At 51.1% G+C, this 23,393-nt stretch overlaps 3 protein-coding genes across 3 annotated transcripts; 2 read left to right on the forward strand and 1 right to left on the reverse strand.

Annotated features, from left to right (window-relative positions):
- Positions 1 to 2,954: 2,954 nt before the first annotated feature.
- Positions 2,955 to 10,227, forward strand: LPCAT4 (lysophosphatidylcholine acyltransferase 4). The gene is made up of 14 exons (XM_046010044.1): positions 2,955 to 3,214; positions 4,470 to 4,612; positions 4,938 to 5,158; positions 5,531 to 5,643; positions 5,761 to 5,821; positions 6,108 to 6,166; positions 6,356 to 6,390; positions 6,918 to 6,972; positions 7,120 to 7,202; positions 7,453 to 7,578; positions 8,134 to 8,266; positions 9,077 to 9,175; positions 9,510 to 9,666; positions 9,918 to 10,227. The coding sequence occupies exons 1-14, from the start codon at positions 3,101 to 3,103 to the stop codon at positions 10,070 to 10,072; spliced, it is 1,554 nt and encodes a 517-aa protein (XP_045866000.1). The 5' UTR covers positions 2,955 to 3,100; the 3' UTR covers positions 10,073 to 10,227.
- A 1,117-nt stretch (positions 10,228 to 11,344) lies between these two features.
- On the reverse strand, positions 11,345 to 20,567 carry NUTM1 (NUT midline carcinoma family member 1). Its single transcript, XM_046009782.1, has 7 exons — positions 20,537 to 20,567; positions 18,152 to 18,851; positions 16,091 to 16,219; positions 14,856 to 14,992; positions 14,066 to 14,355; positions 13,706 to 13,822; positions 11,345 to 13,348 (listed from the first exon to the last, which is right to left on the reverse strand). Exons 1-7 carry the CDS (start codon positions 20,550 to 20,552, stop codon positions 11,345 to 11,347), a joined length of 3,393 nt encoding a protein of 1,130 aa, XP_045865738.1. The 5' UTR covers positions 20,553 to 20,567.
- Positions 20,568 to 22,589: 2,022 nt separating this feature from the next.
- Positions 22,590 to 23,386, forward strand: NOP10 (NOP10 ribonucleoprotein). The gene is made up of 2 exons (XM_046008957.1): positions 22,590 to 22,708; positions 23,006 to 23,386. Exons 1-2 carry the CDS (start codon positions 22,655 to 22,657, stop codon positions 23,144 to 23,146), a joined length of 195 nt encoding a protein of 64 aa, XP_045864913.1. The 5' UTR covers positions 22,590 to 22,654; the 3' UTR covers positions 23,147 to 23,386.
- Positions 23,387 to 23,393: the final 7 nt, after the last annotated feature.

Genomic DNA, 23,393 nt, shown 5'->3' on the forward strand with positions numbered 1-23,393 from the left:
AGCAGATTCTTCCCTCATCAAGCAACCAGAAGAGAACATGACCCTCACAACTCCTTGACTTCAGCCTTGTGAGACCCTAAGCAGAGGACCTAGCTAAGCTGGAGTTCTGCCCTGGAGAAACTGTGATAACAAATAGAGGCTGTTATAAGCTGCTAATTTTAAGGCAAACGTTATACAGCAACAGAAAACCAAAGTGGTTTTTTGCACATAGCCAAATCTCTGACTTAAACTGGCTTACTGAGCAAAGAAATTTATTTTCTTGTGTAACAGGGAGGCCAGAAGTACTTAAGACTTCAATTTGGTTTGTTCAGAGGCTCAATTTCGTTATCAAAGACCCAGATTCTTTGCATCTCACTACTCTATCCCGTGATGCTTTATCTTCAGATAGTTGCAAGATGACTCCAGTAGTCATAGGTGTCACATTTGGAAACACCCACAGCATAAAAAGAGAGTGTTCATTTGTAAGGCACTTTTAGGAAGAGTGAGAAAACTTCCCAAAGGATCATTCATGTCTCACTGTCCAGAGTCACACGCCCATTCTAAATCACTCACTGAACAAGAAAAAAGGACTTCTTCGGATAGTTTTCACCCAACCTGGCTGTTCCTGAGGCAAATGGGAGTGTGAGGCAGCTAGGTACTTGAGCTAAATCAGGGTTCTGTTAAGGGGAGAAATGACCAATCAAAAACTTTACAAAAGGGGTGCCTGGGTGGCTCAGTGGGTTAAAGCCTCTGCCTTCGGCTCAGGTCATGATCCCAGGGTCCTGGAATCAAACCCCACATAGGGCTCTCTGCTCAGCAGGGAACCTGCTTCTGCTCGCTCTCTCTCTCTCTCTCTCTCTCTCTGCCTGCCTCTGCCGACTTGTGATCTCTGTCAAGTAAATAAATAAAATCTTTAAGAAAAAAAAAAGTTTACAAAAAAGTATGAAACCTCTAGCCCATCAGTCCAGCACTGGGAGAATCAACTATACTAGAGCATCTAAATTAGAATAAGGCAGACAGCAGAGGGGCAAAATCAAAGAAACTGTACCTTGGCAATTTGCAGCTAATAGCAAGCACATTTGCAGAACAATTTTGCAGAAAATTAAAGAATATTTCTTGAAAATGTTAAAAACTGCCACAGATACTGAGATTGCTCTGCAAGGAGTGATAAGAAATCTGAAACAATGAAGTAACAGCATGTCAGAGAGTAGCAAGGAACAAGAACATTCATTGCAAGAGACACAGCAGGTGAACAGACAAATGATGGAAGAATAGAGATCCACACCAGACACATTGCCTAAGGGTTTTCGTCAGTTCCACAGAATCAGAAATTAGTATCAAAACTTTCTCTGTACATCATTGATAATATGTGGTTATACTTAATTACATAGTGATTTGTGTATAATTATTACTCTATGGGTCTGAGTTCTAAGCTTAATAACTCCTTCTGGTATGGGTATAGATAATTTCTGTTAAAATATTAGAGGCATAAAAAGCAAATCATGTGTAACTACAAATTTGATGGGTTGCCTTAATGGAAGAAAAAGAATTATAAAAATATTTTAACTACCTTGGAGAGATAGATACATAGAAACCTGTTCTCCCTTAAGTAGGAGGTAGAAGAGGTACAGGTATCTAGTCATCCATCACCTTAGACACCTTCAACTTACATGTATGTCAGTAATTACTCAAGAAAGCTGGAAATGGTTTTTAAAAATTTTAAAAGGTAAATGAGCTACTGAATCTGAGAACGTTTAAGAAATAAATAAATCAACCAGGATATCCCTTTGTTTCTCTGAGAATGCTGATGCTCTCAAGAATACAGGGAGGAATTAAGTCAGTAAACTAGGGGGCAGGAGGGAAAGAAGGGGATCTTGATAGAAGCAGAGTGACTTCTAGCTTTTGCCTGGTCCCCCTTGCAATGAAAGATTAATGGTGTGCAATGATCCAGCAGCCCATTTATCTGCCATTGTCCCCACTGCCCTCAGGAAATGGTGACTGACAGGAATGCTTAAGAGAGAAAACGTGGTGAACTGAAGGCAGCTTCTTTCCACAAGCAGGGAGGATCTCACCCCTTTTTGTCGTGGGTATTCTCTTTCTGGTTGTGTTACTAGCTGTGGACCTCAAAGTCCATCCAGTTCTCTGATCTCGCCATCGCCTGACAACCCAGTGCTGACCAGTTCGTGAGTTTTACTAGGATGGTCTGCAGCTTGGGCGTCAAGGGCAGAGAGACGAAGAGGGGCAGACGGAGAAAGAGACTAGGAGTGAAAAGAAAGCTGCCATTGCGGTCACCCAGCCTTTCGGATTTCCACTGCCCCTCCCCAGTCTAGGCCTTGCCTGGCTCACGGGAAGCACAGGCGCCAGCGTCTCCCGGGCTGCTGGTACCCGGCGGACGCCAGGTGCGCGCGGCAGAACTGGAAATCCTGTTTAGCGCCGGCGGGACGCGGATGCGGAGAGGCGTGAGGCACAACACCGCCGCCAGAGGGCACGAGCGCCCCAAGTCCTCGCGCGATGGCGTCGCCGCCACCAAGAAGGAAAGGTGGTCGGCCTGCCAGGAGGGGTGGCTGGGGTCCGTGAGCCCGCGGGGAGAGCGGGGTCCCACTAAACCCGGAGTTGCGGCCTCCGCGCACCGCGCACAGCTCCTCCATTCCCAGCCGCCCGAGGGCCCAGATCTGCGCTCGCAGGGTGACCTGGACGCCCGGGCGGGGTCGAAGGACGCTCTCAGCTCCGCGCCCACCTCGCTGCCCCAAGCCCGCTCCGAGCCTGAGGCCTGCGGGGAGGCGGCGGCCCGCTGTTCCGAGAAGAACGCCCCGAGGGCCAGGCCCGGGGTCAGCGCGCCCTGGCATCCGGCCGCCGCAGAACAATGGCCGGAGGGGCTGCGGAAGGCACCGCGGACGCGGAGGAGCAGAGGCGCCCTGGCGCTGGAAGCCCCGCCCCTCCGCCGGCTCCCTGACAACGCGGGCCGGGCCGCGCCGCCTGCTCCCCGCCCCTCGGCGCTCGACACCAGGCGGGGCCCGGGCCGGAGCGCTGCTGCAGCAGCCTCTGCTATACAGAGCGGGGCCCCGGGGTCGGGGTCGGGGCCGGGGCCGGGGCGCCCTCGTTTCCACCTTCTCCCGCCGATATGAGCCAGGGAAGTCCGGGGGACTGGGCCCCCCTCGACCCTACCCCCGGATCCCCAGCGCCCCCCAATCCCTTCGTGCATGAGTTACACCTCTCCCGCCTCCAGAGGGTTAAGGTAAAGTGTGAGCGGGGGGCGTCGGGAGGACTCGTGGAGATAGGAAAGGGAGGCAGTTTAGAGCCCAGGCAAAGATGGGGATGGGGATCCGGGAAAGAGGTGGGTGAGAGGCTTGCGGGGAGGGTGTCCGGGGGAGCGCACGTGGGGGCGGCGGGGGTGGGCGAGAAGTCCTTGGGGAGGGCGCGGGCTTGGGTGATGGATAGCTCGAAGGTGTGGAAGAATTGACTAGGTGAGGATGGAGGACATCAGGAGACCCAGAGATGAGGGGAGATGTAAGATACTGGGGAATGCGGTTTACATCCTGCGGAGGCCGGTGAACTAGGATGGAGGTGGAGGCTACGGAAAGCCGGGGGTGGGGGCAGGGGCGTGCTGAGTGCTTCCTCGAGGCTCTGAATTAGAGGAAAGACGTCTCTAGATGCATAACCTGCGCCCCTGTACCGATCCAACATCCCCCCTCCCCAATTCTCCCCTCCCCGCACTGCAGCACCTCCTGGTGGGGGGTAGGGTGGCTGAGAAGGGGGTTCACTACAGGAAGTGGAGAGCCGCACCAGCCTCCGGGAACTGGGGAAGGGTATGGGAAGGCAGTGTCCAAGGTATCTGCTACCCTCACCACCCCTGAGGCAGGCTCCTGGGGCTCAGTTTGTTTACCGTCACTCTCCCCAGGGCAGCCCTAGGAGTCACCCTGGCTCCTGGCAACCCCTACCCTGCGGAGTAGGGCCAAGTTCTCCCCCCCACCCCCCACCCCCGTCCTAGGGGAGTGCTGTTCAGTGGAACTAGACTGGCCTGGGCCTAAAAAGGGGATCTCTGTGTGTTCCAACTCTCTACCACCTCCGAGGGCCAAAGTAGAAAGAACTATGCACCTGGTTTCTGTTGGACATAGGAGCTATTTATGGAATGCGAGGTGGGGGAGGAACTATCTCCAGCCTGCTCTCCATCAAGCACTGTGCTGGGCGCCTCCACAGGGGTTATCATTAAACGCTCTTAACAGCCTTACCAAGTGATAGATGCATTTTATGATTAAAAAATCAGGTCCGATCCGAATTATGAGGCCCCTGATCCTATTAATCCTTTATCCTCTCGCCTTTGTTGGTATCTTCATCTCACCTTGGATTCTGGCCCCATCTTCTGTTCCCACACCACCTGTCCCCTGACCCACAGGGGGTGATGGCTCTCTGCTTTATCCTTGTGGGGGAACGGAAGCAATGGAGAGAGTGTCTCCCAGTCCTGAAGTGACATTTTCTCCCACCCTCTGCAGTTCTGCCTCCTGGGGGCACTGTTGGCCCCCATCCGAGTGCTTCTGGCCTTTATTGTCCTCTTTCTCCTCTGGCCCTTTGCCTGGCTGCAAGTAGCTGGTCTTACCGAGGAGCAGCTTCAGGAGCCAATTACAGGATGGAGGAAGTAAGTGGGGGATCAGCCCCCAGAGACCCTACTTCTGGATTCTCTTCCCTATTATTCATTCTGCTCCGTCTTTGAGAAGAAACGGAGGGAGGGTTCTGAAGCTCTGCTACCCAGCCTAGATAGGTGAGATGAGTCAGCCAGCTACCCAGGACCTCAACTCTAGGTGATGCTCCCTGATGTGTCCCAGAGTAGCCGGACTTCATTCAGCCCCTTGGCAGAGGAAGAGCGGAAAAGAGAAGGGCAGCTGCTTTTCTGGGTGCCTAAGCCTGGGGGTGAATAAGGGACAGAATCACCACCTCTGCTGATGCCCAGCCTTGTCCTGCAGGACTGTGTGCCACAACGGGGTGCTGGGCCTCAGCCGCCTGCTCTTTTTCCTGCTGGGCTTCCTTCGAATTCGCGTTCGGGGCCAGCGGGCCTCTCGCCTTCAAGCCCCTGTCCTTGTTGCCGCTCCCCACTCTACTTTCTTTGACCCCATTGTTCTGCTGCCCTGTGACCTGCCCAAGGTTGTGTCCCGAGCTGAGAACCTTTCCGTGCCTGTCATTGGAGGTGAGAGAGCATAAGGGGTGAAGGGGAGAGATGACAACTCTGAGCAAAAAAGGCAGGAATCTGAGCCGCTCTGGAGAGAACTGGCCTCAAGGGGGAAGGGAAATGTTAGAAAGGAAGTCGGCTGTGGCTGGCAAATGAGATGCAAATGGGTACCTTTGTGAACCAGCCCCTTAGATTCTGAGGGCTGGTACTTGGAGGTGTTGGAAGGACCTCTGATCACTTGCCTGAAAGGACAACTCACAATAAAAGGAGGGTCCCCAGGGCAAAGAGATGACTGCAAAGCTTCTCCTACTGTTGAGGAAGTTAAGGCTGCAGGTATTAATGGCCCCGGGTGGGAACCAAGTGACTCCTTGTGTCCTCTCTGGACCCCAGCCCTTCTTCGCTTCAACCAAGCCATTTTAGTATCCCGGCATGACCCGGCTTCCCGGCGCAGAGTGGTGGAGGAGGTCCGAAGGCGGGCTACCTCAGGAGGCAAGTGGCCCCAGGTGGGTAAGGGTCTAAAAATCTCACCTTTTATGTGTTCCCAAAGAGGCTTCTCTTTCCTCTCTCCCCTTGAGGATGCCCCACCTCATTCCAGTCCCTTGGGTTTTTGCTTCCCCCAGGTACTGTTCTTTCCTGAGGGCACCTGTTCCAACAAGAAGGCTTTGCTTAAGTTCAAACCAGGTGAATAAAACCATAGTGGGTGGTAGGGCTGTAGGAAAAAGGAGCCCCAGACTTGGAGGGGTACTCTGGAATAATCCAAGAAGTGGAGCGGGAATCATAGGGAAGAGAGATAGGGACTCCTAGGTGACACCGAAAAGTCTCTAGGAGTCAGAAGGAAAATTGCAAATGAAATAGAGCCAGGCCAGATATTATGTCAGAACTGTCCCAGACCCTGACCTTCATGCCTTCTAGCTACCTCCAAGAACTAACCTCTGCCTGGGGTGTGGGGGGTGGGAATGGGATTTAGGAGCCTTCATCGCCGGGGTGCCTGTGCAGCCTGTCCTCATCCAATACCCTAACAGTCTGGTGAGTCTGAGTCCAGGAGAGGAGACGGGGGGAGCCCAGAGCCACCCTAAATCAGTGAGAACTTTTGGTGTTGCAGTGGGGTGTGCACGTGGGGAGGGGGCGGGGTCAGGGCCTCTGCCCAAGGAGGATGGGCCAGCTCCAGGAAAGACAAGTAATCCCTATCTCCCCTCACCTCTGCTTCTTCCCTAGGACACCACCAGCTGGGCATGGAGGGGCCCTGGAGTGTGAGTCTTGGTGTTCCTGGGGTGAGGGTGGGGAGCAGGGCCCATCAGAGAATTTCTGGCCCATCTCAATCTCCAGGCAAGGCAAACAGAACTTCTTCATTGTCGATTGAGGACTCTAGAGAAGAGGGTGCCTGTTTCCCTGTTTTGTTCTGATCTTCCAGTAATCTGGAAGTGCTTCCAGCCATCCCACCTCATCTTTCCTTCTGTGACTGTAGCTCCTTTGAACTTACAATCCAGTGTTTCTGAGCAATCTCCCCCATCTGTCCCTGGAGAGCCAGCACAGTTGCCTCACCTTTTCTGGCGGTTACTCACACCTCTTCTCTGGCAGTTCCTCCTCACACCTGTCCCCGCCATGCTCTCTCTTTCCCTGCGGGCTTGGGCGCTTCCCTCTGTCTCCCAGTTGCATATTTACCTCGCTCACTGTGTGGTTCGGGGTCCATTTTTATATGAATGGAAAGAACTTTCCCACTCCCCTCCTCATGCCATATTTAGGGATTGGTGAGCATCTGAAGTCTCTCTTCTCTTAGACTAAAAGTCCTCTGGCTCACAGCTTCTCAGCCCTGCAGCATCGTGGATGTGGAGGTATGACATGTGCCACCCTCCCCAACGCCACCATGGGTGGGGAGGCGAATGGGCATCGGCTGACCCCTGAAGGGAAAAGAGGGTGGGAGTGCTCACCCATAGCTTTGAGGTCCTGATGAGAAGTGTGTGTGTGTGTGTGTGTTTCAGTTCCTCCCTGTGTACCACCCCACCCTGGAGGAGAGCAGGAACCCCACCCTCTATGCCAACAATGTCCAGAGGGTAATGGCACAGTGAGTATCCCACAAAATATTTCCTGGAGTAGATATACAGGACATAGGAAACACGGGGGGTGTGGAGGGCTGAGGTTCCAAGGCAAAGATCGGGGAGTGGGCAGTGGACTGGGTTCTACACAGCTGAGACTGGGGGTGGTTAAAGAGGCCCGGTCTCCTCCACGTTCAGCTACCCAGACTCGGTAATGAACCCTTAGAAGACTCTTCTTCCTTGTTCCCCCACTCCGTTCCATCGCTCTTCATCCTATAGGGCCCTGGGCATTCCAGCCACTGAGTGTGAGTTTGTAGGGAGCTTGCCCGTGATTGTGGTGGGCCGGCTGAAGGTCGCCCTGGAGCCGCGGCTCTGGGAGCTGGGAAAGGTGCTTCGGAAGGCTGGGTAAGTGACCTTGAATGTAAGGGTGTGGGCGGTGTCAGCGGATAGAGAAGGAAATGGGGAGAATGAAGGAAAGTCTTAAAAAAGAAATAAGTGGGGGTGCCTGGGTGGCTCAGTGGATTAAAGTCTCTGCCTCTGGCTCAGGTTATGATCCCAGGGTCCTGGGATCGAGCCTTGCATGGGCTCTCTGCTCTGCAGGGAGCCTGTTTCCTCCTCTCTCTGCCTGCCTCTCTGTCTACTTGTGATCTCTCTCTGTCAAATAAATAAATAAAATCTTTAAAAAAGAAAAGAAAGGAAATAAGTGGGAAGGTCGAGGATTTTTTCTTTTTTCTTTTTTTTTTTTTTTTAAGATAATGGAGTAAAAGGAAGGAGTGAAAAGAAAGGGAAAGATATGCAATAAGCCCAGTGAGAAAAGGAGGAATGGTTCTCACAGGACTGAGTTAGAGTCCATCTTAGAAAAACACCAGATACATCTGTGCTGGGGGGACTCTTGGGGCTGCAGCCCAAGGTCCAGGAAGAAGCTGAGTAAGCTGTCTGCCTTCAACAATTCCATTGTAGGTTGTCTCCTGGCTGTGTGGACACTGGGGCAGAGCCAGGCCGGAGTCGAATGATCAGCCAAGAAGAGTTTGCCAGGCAGCTACAGCTCTCTGATCCCCAGACGGTGGCTGGAGCCTTTAGCTACTTCCAGCAGGTAAAGGGGCTGGATGCAGAGGCCAGAGCCCAGGCCCTGCCCTCCAGGCTGATGTGCTCAGGCTCAGGCAAAGATGGGGTACCATACAACCTTGTGGAGCACCTCTGAGTGGTAGGAAGATGACATATGGGAGAGAACGTAGGACAGGTTAGGCAGTGATGAGTTTGAGACTCAGATCTTTGCAATACTTTTTAAGAATAACCCCTAGCTTCTCTAGGGGATTCCTGAACTATCTCAAGAATTTTGGCACTCCATAGATTTCCTGGAACTTCCTCTAAAGGGACAGAGAGTGTTGATTCCTTAGATTGGGGCTGACTGTGTCTGAAAGGAGTTTCTCCACTTCAGCGTATAGCAGAGCAGAACCAAAACTGGAATAGCATGGTGTCACCAGGGCAGACATCCTCCCTGAGTTTCTTTGGTAAGAAATTATGCCAGTGGCCCTCTCTTTGTCTGTTGGACCAGTCCTCCAGCACAGGCTGAGTCAGCAAAGAACCAGTTTTTCCAGCGTGAGGTATGTCAGAAGCCTGATGGTAACTTCAGCATTCCTGGGGGATTCCCTAACATTCATAGGAGATCCCTTTCAGGAGAGCTTCGTCCCCAGGTGACGTGGGGGATAGCGTGGGGATAGCTTGAACGGACCCATGACCTGAGAGAAATCCCAGGAATCCTGGAGAGTTTAGAGCTCACTGTTCTAAGGAAGCAGGCACAAGGGTCGTCTCTGGGCCTGCTGAGAAGAGGGAGGAGCCAAAATCCAGGGCAGGAGGGAGGACACAGCATTGGTCCTTATCCTGCCCTGGTTTCTCCCTCCAGGATGCCCAAGGTTTGGTGGACTTTCGAGATGTGGCCTTGGCACTGGCAGCTCTGGATGGAAGCAGGAGCCTGGACGAGTTGACTCGCCTGGCCTTTGAGGTATCAGAGAGATGGGGGCAGGGAACGTGTGGTGGCCGTGCCTACCCCTACCCGGAGGCCTCTGTGGGGTGTTGCTGCAGTAACTTCTAGACATAGGTGCTCAGTATCCCTCACCCCAGTGCCCCAGTGTTGAGACCTGGCTGAGAACAGGGCAAGGGCAGCAGCTGTGAGTTTTTAATTCTGCGCAAAGGGCCAGGGTGTGGGTGGCAGGAGAGAAAGGGAGGGCCTGTACTCCGCACTCTTGGGAGAGGAGGCACCCGTCAGGCAGACCTGCAGGGTGGTATGGGGCCATGGCCTGAGGGCAGAGCTTAACTTGCGTCCATTTCTGTGCCAGCTCTTTGCCGAGGAGCAAGTAGAGGGGCCCGGCCGCCTGCTGTACAGAGACGGCTTCAGCACCATCCTGCACCTGCTGCTGGGGTCCCCCCGCCCTGCTGCTGCAACTTTGCATGCTGAGCTGTGCCAGGCGGGACCCCACCAAGGCCTCTCCCTCTGTGAGTCACTGCCTTCTCTGCCAAGAGGGCTCGAGCCATCACCAGCACCGGGCTGGGAGGGGACAGGGGTTGGTGGCTCATCCTCTTGAGAGGTGAGGCTGGGAAGGCAGAGAGGACAGAATCTCAGATCTGAGAAGTGAAGCAGGGGTGAGAGGGACAGGACATACTGATTCTGAACAAGAACAGGGCCACCCTCTTCCTCTCCTCCTTAGATGGTTTGACTTTTTCCCTTCTCACTCTTCCCTGTCCAGGTCAGTTCCAAGACTTCTCCCTCCACGACCCGCTCCACGGGAAGCTCTTCAGCACCTACCTGCGCCCCTCCCCGAAACCACAGGCCTCAGCCCCAGGCGGCCGCATGGCTCTGGCCAACGGGACTATGCCAACGCCCAAGCAGAAGGGCGACTGACAGCCTTTACCTCCCCAGCTCGCCTCCAGCCTGCCCTGTGACTCAAACCCATTTCTGCTCCTGCTTGAGTTTTTTTGTTACTGTTGTTGGTTGTTTTTTTTTTTCTTAAGTTGATTTTCTTTTTTTGTTTGTTTGGGTTTTTTTTTGTAAAAAACTATTTTATATATAAATATATATCTATATCTATTTAAAAAAATAAGGCTATTACATGCATAGTATCAGCTGGGAACAAGAGGGATTAATGGTTGCAGGCTGCCCATTGGAAGATCTCAAAGGTTCCCGGGGTCAGTCCTCTTGGCTGTTGCTGGATGAAACCGCACTTCAGCTGGACCAGATGGGGCTCTTTCCTACACAGAAATCATGCCCATGTCACATTCTCCCCTTCTGTTGTCATACCCTATATATGTACCTTTTAACAGGCTTCCTCATGAACCTCTTTTCAGTCTATTCCCTCTTGTCCTGTCCTCATTAGAGATTAAAAAATAGCTAACGACCATTTTATATTTAATAATCCCACTAAGAATGATTCCCCCTCCCATGGTGGGAGCAGAGAGCTGTGTCCAGAGCAGCCTCTGCCCTGCAGCTCAGACCAGCCTCAGGAGGGTGTTCTTTTTTGCCAGGGATGGATGATTGGAGGACGTTTAAGTCCCTTCTGACCAGCCTCTTCAAAGAAGGCGGGGGAAACCCCCCTAAAAAAGGTGCTGTCTAGATAGATTTATGGAAAACTAATTAGATTTAGGAAATTAGATATCTAACCCAGAGATCTGATAGTTTAAAAAAAGGATCTTTCCACCTTACAGACTTTTAAAGGGAGACAGATAATGATGGCTTTTCCTGAGAAGCAGTCCCCATGATGGAATCTAGGCTTTTCGTGAGGGGAGGGATAAAGTGATCCCTGGGGACTTCGCAGGTCAGGAGCTCATTGGGGAGTCTGGAGTGGCATCTAGATCCCATGAATCTGGAGCAACCTCCCCCTCCTTCGCAGCACCTCACCCTGACTAGCAGCGAGGACAGGAATACAAAAGGGCACATGGCAAACATTTTCCAACAACCAGAAAATCTTTATTTTTCTTTTCTCCATACAACTTCCAAGGGTACTCCACCTCCAACCTAGCCAGTGTGACCTCCCTCCCCACACTTGCCACTTTGCAAACAACAAAATACCATGGGGTGGAGAACCAGTCTCTGCTGTTGTGCAGCTGGAGTGAAATCTACCCTGGGGGCCCCCACCTTTAGGGATCAGCTGGTGGGGTAGGAGGGTCCCACTGTCCCCTACTGACTACGCCGACGTTTCTTCCTTCGGCCAGTGACAAAAGTGTCACGCCGCCGTTTACGAGGCTGTGAGGCTCGAACCACTCCAAGAGCCAGGGGTTTCTCCCCAGAGATGCCAAGGTCAGCTCCCTGGTAGGGCCTCTTTTCGGCAGGAGAAGGGCCTCCACTGAGAGTTCTCTTCCCAGACTTGGCAACAGGAAGTGGAGACTGGCCAAGGCCCCTTGCCTCAGCAGAGAGGGAATGGGATGCTCTCTGGGCCCCCCGCCCTCCCGTTGAGGGCAGGCCTGAGGCAGGGTGAAGACTGAAGGGAGGCCCCCTTGGCGGTGACAGGCTAAGTTTAGAGGCCAAGAGGTAGGCAAAGCTGGAGAGTTCCTCATCCTCCCCTTCCTCCTCCTCCTGCTCTTCCTCCTTCCCTTTGGCCCCATCTGTTGAGCTGCATGTTTCACTGACAGGAGTTAAGGCATCCCTGGGTCCCCACCTAGAGGAAGTGCTTCCAAGGCCCTGGTGAGGAGATGTTGATTTGAGGGTCCCATGAGCGTAAGACTCTTGATTCCCTGGTAAGGGAGCAAGGTCTTCAGGCTTGGATAAATCAGTATCCTCCCTGTCTTCTCCTTGCGGGTCATAAGAATTAAAATTTGGTGGGTGGGTATCCTCACTGATCTCTAGCTGGAGGCCACAGGCATCTCTAATATCTAGTACGTTGGCATGTTCTGTGGTTTCCAACAGAGGAGAGATGGAATGGCCCCTGCTCCCCACTTCCAGGCTGGCCTCGGGGAAGGAGGACATACCCTCGGTCCCCAGTACAAGGATATTGCCTTGACATGCAGGCTGAAGGGTTTCTTTGGGAACCCCCGGTGTGGGGGCACAGATACTACTTTCCAGCAAAGGGGAGCAACCTTCAGCCCACAGATCTCTGGGATCCCCTGTAGCCTCAGGGCTCTGTTCTTGATTTTCGTGGTGCCTCAGGGATGGGCTGTCGGCCCTCAGAGGTCCCGGCAGGCTGCAGTAGCTTGTCTTCTGCAGGGCAGCTGTGCCATCTGTGCCTCCACAGGGCTTGGCACTGCCCCCCCCATCCCCAGGTGCTGTGGCTCTTCCAGGACCCAGAGAAGTGTTGCTTCTGGAGCCCAGTGCCTGGCAGCCTCCCTGATGCTCAGTGACACATTCCCCATCGTGGAAGTTCTCTATGACTTCCTCAATTTGTAAGGGCAACTCTAAGCCCACGGTATCCAGCTCACTGCCCAGCCAAAGTCCTGGACTGAGAGAGGCTCTGTCCCCTTCCTTGTCACCAGCTGCTCTAAGGGAAAGGTTCTGGTCATAACCCTGAACCACGGGAGGACTTTTGTCATCTCCCCACATGGCGACCGAAGAACCTTTCTGGGTTACTGCTAGTGACTCCGACCCCTGGGAAAGCACTCCAAGACCCCCTAGCTGCTGGCTGTCCCGCTTTTCTAGCTCCTGTCCTTGCAGAGGAGCCAGCTCTTTGAGTCCCACATCCGAGCTGGGACATGTCTCAGGCTGGGGGCCTTCCTGCCAACGAAGGGGCAGAGTTTCAGAAGTTCTGTCAGCCACAAGGGGGTGCCCGGGAGACCTAGCACCTCCCAGGTGGTCATCTTGATGTGGGCATATTTGATTTGCAACCTTCCCGGCCCCTCTTTTCTCTGTATTTAAGGACCCTTGAGTTCCCTGTGGAGCTGTAGGTTCCAGCTGTAGATCCCAGCTGCTGGGGGAGGGCACGGTGTTCCCATCTCTGCACATCCCACTCAGGCCGTCTAGGGACCGCTCCTGCCTACCATGCACTTCTCTCACCCGTTTTCCTGGAGAAGCAGACTTTCCAAGGTGAACGGTGCCCCCAGCCACCCGAGGCCCAGGGGAGGGCCGAAGCCGCCCACCCCCATCTTCATCCTCATCAGAAACAGAAGGACTGGAATCTGATTGAGCTCCACTACAGCTAGGAGGAGCCTCTACATCCTCTTCCTCCAAGGCCAGGAGTCTCTTCTGGACCAGCTAGAAGGAGAATGGACAAACACTGTTCTCTACCTGGCTATGAGAAGCTGTGGTGGAGGGGGTGGTCAGGAGATGGCACTGGGAGAGGGCAGGGAACGCAAGCAAGTGGCATAAGTCATGGCATCAAAAACAGATATCGTAGCTCTTCTCTTCCGCCCTCTTGGGTCTTAATCCCATGCTTTGACCCCTTATGCTCACTCCCCTTTTCCTGTGTATCCACAGTCTCTTGCCTACTTGTTCTGCACCTAAATCTCAGTCCTGAAGCTGTCTCCAGAAGTCATACCAGCCAAGACAGCATAGGGTTAGATAAAATCACTCAAGCTTCTTACTCTGATATTTCCTACTTCCCAGGTTTACCTGGGCAAGACTGAGTCCTTCCTCTTGCTCCAGCTCCTCAATTAAGGCCAGTGGATCCCTCTGCTGTTCTGGGGACAGCAGATCTGCCAGAAACCGAGGATGAATGACGGCCTCCACCTGGGGAACAGAAGAAACAGTGATCTGAGTCCTCAACAGGAAGTAACCTGTGAACAAAGAGGCTCTAGAGAAGGAGCCATGTGTCCCCCTCTCCCCAACCCTCCCCCATGCATGCATGCACACACATTTCCAGTAGGAAGACAGCGTAGTTCCTAACTGCCTTGGGCCAAACCCTAGGTCTTTTGTCCCCTGGAGTTTCCATCCCAGGATCTACTAGAAACCAGACACCCAGGTCCAGCCTACCTTGGAGACAAAGACCTCCTGAGAACAAAGCTCATCGATGTAGCTTAGGAGGCCTGGATCTGGATACATCGCTTCCTCCTGTTGCTGCTGCTCTTCTTCCTCTTCCTGTTTTCCATCTGCCTCCCCGATGGCCAACTGATTCCCCACCAACCCTTCCATGATGTCAGCATACTCCTTCACAGCTTCTGGTGGGACCTCCTTGGGGGCCTCAGGAACTGGAGGCCTCTGTGTTTTGCGCTGCCGCCGGCGGGGGGCCCGTGCCTTGGAGGCCGCCTTTTTGGGAATGTACACTAAGGGAAGAGATGGAAAGGAGGAATTGGGGTGGCACTGGGACTGTGGCTTCTGCCTCTCAGCCTTGGGCTTGTCAGGGCAGCAATCTGGGTATGCTGGAAGGATTACAGGCTGGATGAGGCCTGAAATGGGACCAGCCATGGGAGAAGATTGTGGAGCTGGAGGGTCTAAGAGAATCACTGCATGAGACATGTGGAAACCCCTGAAATTCCAAGAAGTCCTCTGATCCAGCCCCCATTTCTTGGGCAAATGAGGTATTTTGTGCCTCACGTACAGTCTGTTAGGGAGTAGTTTACTTTGCCAAGATCACAGTTTGGGACAAAGGGAACCTGAAAAGCCAGCCTCCTATGTATGTGTGTCCTGTTTAGAATATCATTGCCACCCCCTAGAGGGATAGTGACAGAGTAAGGGCAATGCCTTCCCTAGTCCATGACAGCTCTGTGCACACCTCTCTTTGACCCTTGAGCCACAGGCTCCTGTTGGAACGAGGAAGTCTTACCTGGCTGCTGGCTAACCTCTGTGGCCGGGAGCCCTGGAGGGTTGAGTTTCAGAGGCGCTGCAGGAGGGCCCTGGGACCCATTCATCAGCTGTGTGTTCTGAATCTGCATCTCCTCCTCAGCCTCAAATTCCATGAACCTGCAGATGGTGAAGAAGGCCTGGACAATGCCGAGAAGTCCAGACACCAGGGAGAAGCTGCTTACAGACAGCCCAATAACAGTTCTGGGGGAACCTCACAAGGTCACCACAGAATCCCTTATGTGCAGTCATCACTTAGGAAACTTGTAGAGAAATGAATGTTAAGCTTCTCCAGGAGAGAACCATCACTTTCACTTCTGTCTCATCCCTGATCTCAACCAGCATCATGGAGGATGCATAGCAGCAATTAATACAGCCTTGTTGAAGCCAGTCAGGCCTATGCCAAAGCCTAGCTGCATTCCTCCATGGGGCCCTGCGAGGCTTCATGTGCCCCTACCTACAACCATCAAGGATGAGGGAAATCCTCAAGCAGGGCCTGGGGTTGCAGTTCAAGGCAGTTCCCACCAGGAGGCAGTGCTGAGACCCATGTCCTGAGGCTGGGACTGGTGGCCAGGAAGAGTAATTCTGGGAGGTATGGGTTCAGAAGGGAGGAAATGGAAATTAAGTTTTGGAGGAGAGGGTTCATTTTCCCCGGAGTTACTCCTTTAACCAAGGAGACAATCGTGGAGAAATGAGGGATAAAAGCCAGGAGACCACTCTGGGCATCCAGGACCTTCCCCTGACCAACCTCTGCAAGCACCAAGCCCTCCCTGGGATAATGGGGTAAATAAGTTCTGTGCCACTCTTGCCAGAAGAGGAGTGGTCTCAAGGTAGGCATCAGTAGCCACCTACTACCAGGTCAGTGAGACAGGAAAGAACCTGCCTAGTAGGGCTTACCTCCTCTTTGCGAGGTCCCTTTAACAAGGAATTTTTACACCAATTGTGCTCCAACCTCATTCTAAGAGCTTCAATATCAAGGACCTATATAATTCAGGATCTGGAGGAAGGAGAGCTTTCAAGGTCACAGGACAGAAAAACCCTAGGGTCAAGGTGGTAGAAGCAGTGAGAATCCAGGAGACCCCATTCTAGTCTACACCACTCCTCCTAGCATCCCTTTTAATAAGCACCCACACACCCAGATCCAAGCCTCTTACATGCCCCCATCCATCCCATCCCTACCCAGCACCCATCAGGAGAATGAGGGTTAGTCAGACTCACTTTTCTGCCATCTCATAAAAGATCATCCGGTCAAAGTTGCTGGTGTGCTCCCACTCCTGCACAGCCCTTGGCAGTCCCTCCTCCAGAGTCATAGTGGGCTTCAGCCGGGCCAGGGAGCGAAGCACTGGGCTAAAATCCCCATTGTGTCAGTCATGTTCTACAATGTGCCCCCCCCATGCCCCTGTCCCGACAAACACCTCAACACACATCCCTTGTCCCTCAGCAGAGCTCACTTGTCCCCCAATCCTTGTCACATCCCACCTCTGGTTAGACTTCCAGACCCCCAACCTCCACCCATCTCCTATACTGGACTCTCTTCCTGCTGAAATTTTAAAATCTCACACAAAATCAGACGATTGCCTTTGTTCCCCACCTTTTGAAATCAACCACCCTTAATTCTCACGGTGCAATCCTCAACTAAACATGAGGAAGAAAGCACTCACGTTATTAAATTAATGGATTCATTATAAAGCAGGCTTCTCCCTGTCCAAAGGCTCTTGCTTTTCAAACAAGGCACTACCAAAAAAAAAAAAAAAAAAAAAAAAAAAAAAGACACTACCTAACCCAAATGAATCTCCAGTTAAATGTTGTGTGGTGTTTTTATTTGTTGGTTTTTAAGTTTTGTTTTTTGTCTCGGAGCTACTCTTCACAGACAAATATCAATACTCTTTAAGTTTTTTATGATTCATTTTTGTCTTCTGACTTGCCGGAGTCCTCAAGCACTGTGTCTAGAAATCACCTGCTGAAGCTTGTTATAATTAAGGATTCCTGTGGCCCAGGATCTTTGGACTTCATATTTTACCAGGCTCCTGGGGTACCGTTGCAGAAAGACTGGGCTGCATTTTGGAGGAGACCCTGCCTGGAGCCCCTGAGCTTGGAGAACAGGAAGAGGCTAGGAGTTAGAAATTCAGCCTGCTAGGGTCCAAGAGAACAAGAGCCATCTGGAGAAAGCAGTGAGCTGGTAAGGTAATCAACACCAAGGACTCTGGGGGAGCCTTTTAATTTATTCACTCCAGAGTCAGGGTGGAAAGGGAGATTCAGGAGCTCAGAGACTGGGAACACAATGTACCTGTTTTTTAAGTCCAGCAAAATGTGGACATTTTCTTTACGCAGAATGTCAAGAGTGCAGGCAGTTGAGGGAAGCAGTGGGTCTGGGTGGGAAGAAGAGAAAATTCCCCAGACTCGGCGTTAGACATAACAGCCCCTGACCCCCGGGGTCCTCGGCTAAGCATCCACTCACATAAACATTCTGGCCTTTTGTGAATTCTTTTCCTCTTCTCAATTGCCTTTTTTCTAATAATAGGAATAAAAATAGCAGCTGCCACTTAATGAGGCATTCTCTGTGCCAGGCACTCTGCTAAGCACTTTACAGATAATAACTCATTTCATCTCAGCAGCCCTCTGAAGTCACTATAATCATCCCCTTTCTAGATGAGAAGACTGAGGGCAAGGTAGTAAATGTGGGACCCAGAATCACCAATCTTGCAAGCGGTGGAACCTAGGCCATTGGTCACTAAGGAAGTTCTACCACCTTCCCATTTCAACGTGAACTCAGAATAAAATAGAGGGTGGTGGGGGAGGGTGGCACTTCTTTTGCCCTGCCTCCCAGCATCCTCCACTCCTGCACTTGGTCAGGGCCCAGCTGTTTGGATGGCTCAATGCGATGTCAGATGGTAATAAAATAATAAAATAGAATGGAAGGCCTCTGTACTTGGTGTCAGAGACCTAAGCTCCACTCACAGCCTTCTGCTTAATCACAGGAAACCTTTGGCTTCAGTGTTCTCATCTATATGTGAAGATTACCTGAATATGCTTGCCTGAACTCACAGGGTTGTGAGCATCACTTGAGAGAAGACACCTGAAAGCTCATTATAATCTGGGACGTGGGTAAAGAGGCCTATCATCATCATCATCATCGTTATGCTTTTTTGTTCTCATAGCCTCGATAGCACCCTCATGACCTGCCCTCAAGTATTCCTAAATAGCCTAACTTCCTGTCCAGCCCAAAGTCCTCCTTGTTTAAAAGTGCTAGGATAATTAACCTCAGATCTCCCCACTTACATAAGAAAGCAGGAAAGGGCTTCTACATCAGGACTTTGAGACAAGTGCCTCCGAGCCAAGGCTTTGTAGCGCTGCCAGCGTCGGAAGTTCTCATAAACACCTTTGGAGGTGTAGGAGAGGTCGCCCAGGGCGGGCTTAGATTGGGCAGCCAATGGACCTCCTTCTCCGATTGCCCCATGTAGCCCCAGCCAAGCGTTTTCCGGGGGCACGATGGGGGCCATTTGGGCAGCTGGTGGTAGAGCCTGAGCAGGAAGGCCTGGGAGGCCCTCCTGGCTCATCCCAACGGCTTTAGTGGGCAGAAGGGTCTTCATGTTGGAAGCTGTCATGAATAGAGGGGGAGGACCCTCAGGGGCCCCACAGGGAGTGCCTGAGGCAATCCAGTTGAAGGCTGGCTGAGTAAGGATGAAGTTCTGAGTTTGAGAGGGCTCAGCTGGCCCCCCTTCTGTCTTGACTTTGACAATGACTCCAGCCCCAGTGGGGCCAGGGCCCCCATCCCCTGTCACCAGCAATGGGCTGGGGAGAGTGGAGAGCACCAGAGGGTTGCCTGGAGAGAATGCTGAAGGCATGGGAGGCTGCAGAGACGGCTCCCAGGGTGGCTGGTCTGGTGGGCCAGGAGCAGACTGGGGAAAAGGAAGTGCAGTAAAAGGAGACAGGGCCGCACCAGCTTTCATGGTCATGTCTGGTCCCGACAGTGGAGATGCTGTTGAGACGAAGAAAAAGAGAAAATGGACTAGAAGAAAAGGAGGTCGGAGATTAGGTCATTGGAATTCCATTTAGTCCCTGAACAATCAGAGCACTGATTCTCAACAGGTGAGGGAGGAATAAGGGTGGGGAAAACTGCATAGTTTGCAAGTGTCTCCCCAAGTGATTTTGATGTCCCTTACTCCTAGGTGAGAATTATTGCCCTAGAGAAGTTGCAACGACCCTTGGGCCCATGAGTTCATACTTCCTAACACACGGCAGCCAGCACCCTCTTATAAGTACCTCCCTTATTCCCACCCACTCCAAACATGTTCAAACCACCTGAACCCTGCCCCCAGCTGCTCTGTGGTCCCAGCCACGCACGGCTCACACAAGGGCTGTCCCCTGGAGAGCGTGTTTGGATTAGATATTTGGTTTCCAGAAATTCTGTTATGTAACAGCCAGGAATGACTAAGAGATAGGACCAGGAAATGGGTGAGGGGAGGTTTGGCCAGGAAGAGAGGTTTCCAGAGCTCTAAGTAGCTGCTGGACATGTTAAAATTTAGAGGATTTGGTGGTGTATACTGTCTGTTGTCCTTCTGCTTGGAAGCACTAATAACAGAAATTTAGGGTGTGCTATGAACAAGGCACAATGAAGTCTGAAACACAGTACATGCTGAGAAGGAGCTATGTGGACTCTGGGCCAAAAATCCATGGATAAATACATAAAATGTGTACTTAATCAGGACATGTGTCTCAGGATTTCCAATTATAATAATAGATCATTAGCCTAATTTCACACAAGTCTCCTCCCCCTCTACTAAAGAATATTCCCCTGGCAAACTAACAACACTCAGCTTCCACTTCCTGACCATGAAGGAGACATGGACTATGACCAAACTCATCACCTCAACCACAAAGCAGAGGGCCAGGAGGATTCTGCGAAGTGAAATGGTCTGAAGGCCTGAGTTCCAAAAAAGGTAGAAAAACTGAGAGCATTTAAGGGAAGCCCCAGCTCTCATTCCAGTTGGAGTTACCCACCACCCCTGGTCCTGGGAAATCAAGGAAAACTGCTCTCGGAACTGGAAAAGAAGCCATCTCTGGGGCAAAAAGGAGCCATCAGGCTCTGAGCAGAGGTACTTCCAGTACCTTCCAGGTTAGCTTTTAGGAGGACATTTCTCTACAGACTAGGCAACAGAAACCCAGTGGAGTAGTAGATCTCCACCCACCCAACTCGATAAAATTGAGAGTGACTGCAGCTCAGCTCTCTCAGGACATAATTCTAGAGCAGGCTCCAACTGCCTCCACGAGACACCGGAATGTGGACCTTCCCCTTGAACCCTCTCTGTGCTGCTTATACCACACACACACACACCCCTGCCCATGCCCCACAAACACATGTTGAGGGGAATCCTTCTTCCAGAGAAGCAAGTTGCTAACTGCCATCCCTTTTGTATACTCAGCACTTTCCTCTGAAGGACTTTCATCTGCTCCCCAGGAAGCCTTCTTCATCCCCTAGCCCTGGTGTTAATGGCACTCCTTCCCCAGCCTCCCCAAGTCTGATGACTTTGCTAGGGTCTAGTTCTCTTACATCTGTCTAGGTCAGCCCCAAAAGCTGACACTTTCCCCAGGGAAAGTGTCAAATCTGAATCCCCAAGGATGTGAGCAAGTAGTCAGGACCTTCCCCACCACTTGCAGACTTACCTCCATCTGAAGCCATCCTCTCAGATTTGGACACTAACCGTGGCTGTCGGGAAGCTTCCAGAATGAGACAGTCTGGTCCAGGACCCAGAGAGCGACCTGGCCCCAGCAGATACACAGGGATCCAAGGAAGGGAAGATAAAGATCAGATCAAAACAGAACTAGAATCTAGGACTCAAGACATTCTGCAGTGGGGGAGGGGAGGTGAGCAGGAGCAGAGGTAGAGAGAGATGCCAGAGGTTCTGGTACATAAGCAGTAACCAGGAATTCCCTCCAAACCAGAGTATGGCAACACGACTGTTGTGTATCTTTTTTAGGGCAGTTTGTAAATTCTTTCTGATTCCCAACATTATAGTTTTATATCTCGATTACTTACACATTTCTTCACCAATATATATACAGTTTTATGCCCCTCAATAACACTCAGTTCTGTAACTTACTTCCTATTAATAGAAGGTTGTGAGAGACCCTTGGCTTAATTCAATATTGGCTCTGTTTTCCAAACCAAATTCAAAGTACATAATCTGTGCACTTAAGGACCAAAGAAACAGAATATTTGAAAATAGGATTTTCTCAGAAAATCAGGGTTTATGTTTGGCTGTATGCATATCATTTCCTTAGAAAGTTGCCTTGCTGGGGCACCTGGGTGGCTCAATCCCTTAAGCGTTAAGAGGCTGCCTTCAGCTGGGGTTATGATCTCAGGGATCCAGCTCAGCAGGGGGCCCTGTTTCTCTCTTTCTCTCTCTCTCCCTTTTCCTGGTGCTCCCCCTGCTTGTGCTCTCTCACTTACTTTCTCTCAAATAAATAAAATCTAAAAAAAAAAAAAAAAAAAGCTGCCCTGCCATCTCAAATAGTCCACTTCCATCAGCTCTGAAGTCCATGGAAAGTTCAGCTTACCCTTGGCTGAAAAGCACCGCTCTATCAAAAACTGCCATTCGGACCCAAATTCCACAACCAAAAAGGCCTTCTTTTTGTTGAATTACTTTGTTTAAAATTTTTGTTAAATAATTTTAGTTTTTGAAATGGCAAATACATTAACATGGTTCAAAAGTCAAACTACGCAAAATGGAATATACAGCCAGGTCCTTCCCACTCCTTTCCTCTGGAACTGATTTCTCCCTCTCTCTCTTTTCTTTCTTTTTGGAACGAATTTCTTTATCCCAGAGGAAACCAATAGTATGTTTCTTGTGAACCCTTGCAGAGATATTTTATGCAGCTACAAGTAAATACAGACTATATACTTTAAAAAAAGAAAAACGCTTTCAGGCTTTTCTTGGTTATAAAATTAACGTATTTTCCAATGTTTTTGCCATCGTAAATAATACTGCAACGATCGTCTTTGTAATATCTGGGTTCCAATTGTCATTTTTTAAAACCCAGAGTTCTATAAAGAGAAATTCTACGTTCTTTAAAAAATTCGAAATAACCCTAGGAGGTGCATCATATTATGCTATTATTATCTACTCACCACTATAAGAAAGAGCGCTGGATTTGTGATAAAGACCTGAGTTTAAATCTTGGTTCGACCACTAAAATATACTTCACCAGTTTCATAAAATAACTTCACGCTCCCTTCGCTGTACCTGATATTGAATACCCATCATGCACTCTTTACCGCCAATACTTTGAAATAGGACGGGGAAACCGGATGTAAAAGAGGGGAGTGAAGAAAATTTTCTTCTTTATGCCCTAAGGTAAAGGGGCTCTGAATTCTGGAGCCTTTGTTTCGCCAGGCACTAAAAACACACTGCCTGTGAAGTGGGTGTGCATCTCGAGATAAAGATAGGATTCTATTCATCAATATTCAACTCATATCCATTCCTACCCCCCTCTAACTCCTAGCAGTGTTTTGCACACAGTGGGCACACTCCACGTGTCTCCCAACGCCTGCAAAGTTGCAACTGGAAGCCAACGCCTTGCAGGGTTGCAACTGGGTTGCAACTGGGCCAAATCCTGCCCTAGTTCGCCCCCTCTTGGCCGACTGGAGAGAGGCCTAAATGGACTACATTTCCCGGCAGGCCTTGAGATAGACTTCCGGCTCTACCGGAAGGAAATGGCCAACACGTGAGACCATCAGTTAGAGCTGCCGACGAAATTGGAACGTCTCGCTTAGGCGTTGTCATGTTTCTCCAGTATTACCTCAACGAGCAGGGAGACCGGGTTTATACGCTGAAGGTGAGAGGGAAAAAAATGGATAGTAAGTGGTCATGGCGGGAAGCGAAGGTGGGAGGAGCGGTTGAGACCCGCTACCTAATTGCGTAGGTGGGTGAGGGGAATTAGAAAGCCCAGAAGCCACGAGTGGTGGAGGGAGTGTATGACTTGTTGATCTAACCATCGCGTCTGCTGTCTTCCTGCTTATTTTTTTTCGCGCAGCCTTTTCCCATCCCAGCTTCTGTCTCTTACGACGCTAGTGATGGGAGTTTTCCCACTACTCCTGTACTGAAATTTTGTCTCTCATTCTTCCTTGAGCAGAAGCTTGACCCTATGGGACAACAGACCTGCTCGGCGCATCCTGCTCGGTTCTCCCCGGATGACAAATACTCTCGACACCGAATCACCGTCAAGAAACGCTTCAAGGTGCTCATGACCCAGCAACCGCGCCCTGTCCTCTGAGGGTCCCTTAAACTTCATGTCTCTTCTGCTACCCCTCAGAGACTTTCCGAAACCAAGCTCTTCAAACTGTGAGCCTTGAAGCCTTCTTACCACCCTTGCTGTTTGGAATCCGGTTTCATCGTTTCCCTTGATCGTCCTTCTGCAGAGCAGTCATGGTAGCCTCCCTCTTAAGGGAACAAGTTTGAATTTTCTTTCCCTATTTTGAATCACTGCTAGGTTATTAAAATGATTTGAAAAAGCTCTTATT

This window comes from Meles meles, chromosome 6 (assembly GCF_922984935.1).
Source record: "Meles meles chromosome 6, mMelMel3.1 paternal haplotype, whole genome shotgun sequence".
Lineage (NCBI taxonomy): Eukaryota > Metazoa > Chordata > Mammalia > Carnivora > Mustelidae > Meles > Meles meles.

Bases quoted from the DNA above. Each gene is read 5' to 3' on its own strand.
- LPCAT4 (XM_046010044.1), top strand. From the start codon at position 3,101: ATGAGCCAGGGAAGTCCGGGGGACTGGGCCCCCCTCGACCCTACCCCC. The intron at 6,167-6,355 runs GTGAGTCTGAGT...CTTCTTCCCTAG, and splicing joins TCCAATACCCTAACAGTCTG to GACACCACCAGCTGGGCATG. The intron at 7,579-8,133 runs GTAAGTGACCTT...ATTCCATTGTAG, and splicing joins AAGGTGCTTCGGAAGGCTGG to GTTGTCTCCTGGCTGTGTGG.
- NUTM1 (XM_046009782.1), bottom strand. The intron at 14,993-16,090 runs GTGAGTCTGACT...CACCATCTGCAG, and splicing joins TTTTATGAGATGGCAGAAAA to GTTCATGGAATTTGAGGCTG. The intron at 13,349-13,705 runs GTAAACCTGGGA...TTCTCCTTCTAG, and splicing joins AAGGACTCAGTCTTGCCCAG to CTGGTCCAGAAGAGACTCCT.
- NOP10 (XM_046008957.1), top strand. From the start codon at position 22,655: ATGTTTCTCCAGTATTACCTCAACGAGCAGGGAGACCGGGTTTATACG. The intron at 22,709-23,005 runs GTGAGAGGGAAA...TTCCTTGAGCAG, and splicing joins ACCGGGTTTATACGCTGAAG to AAGCTTGACCCTATGGGACA.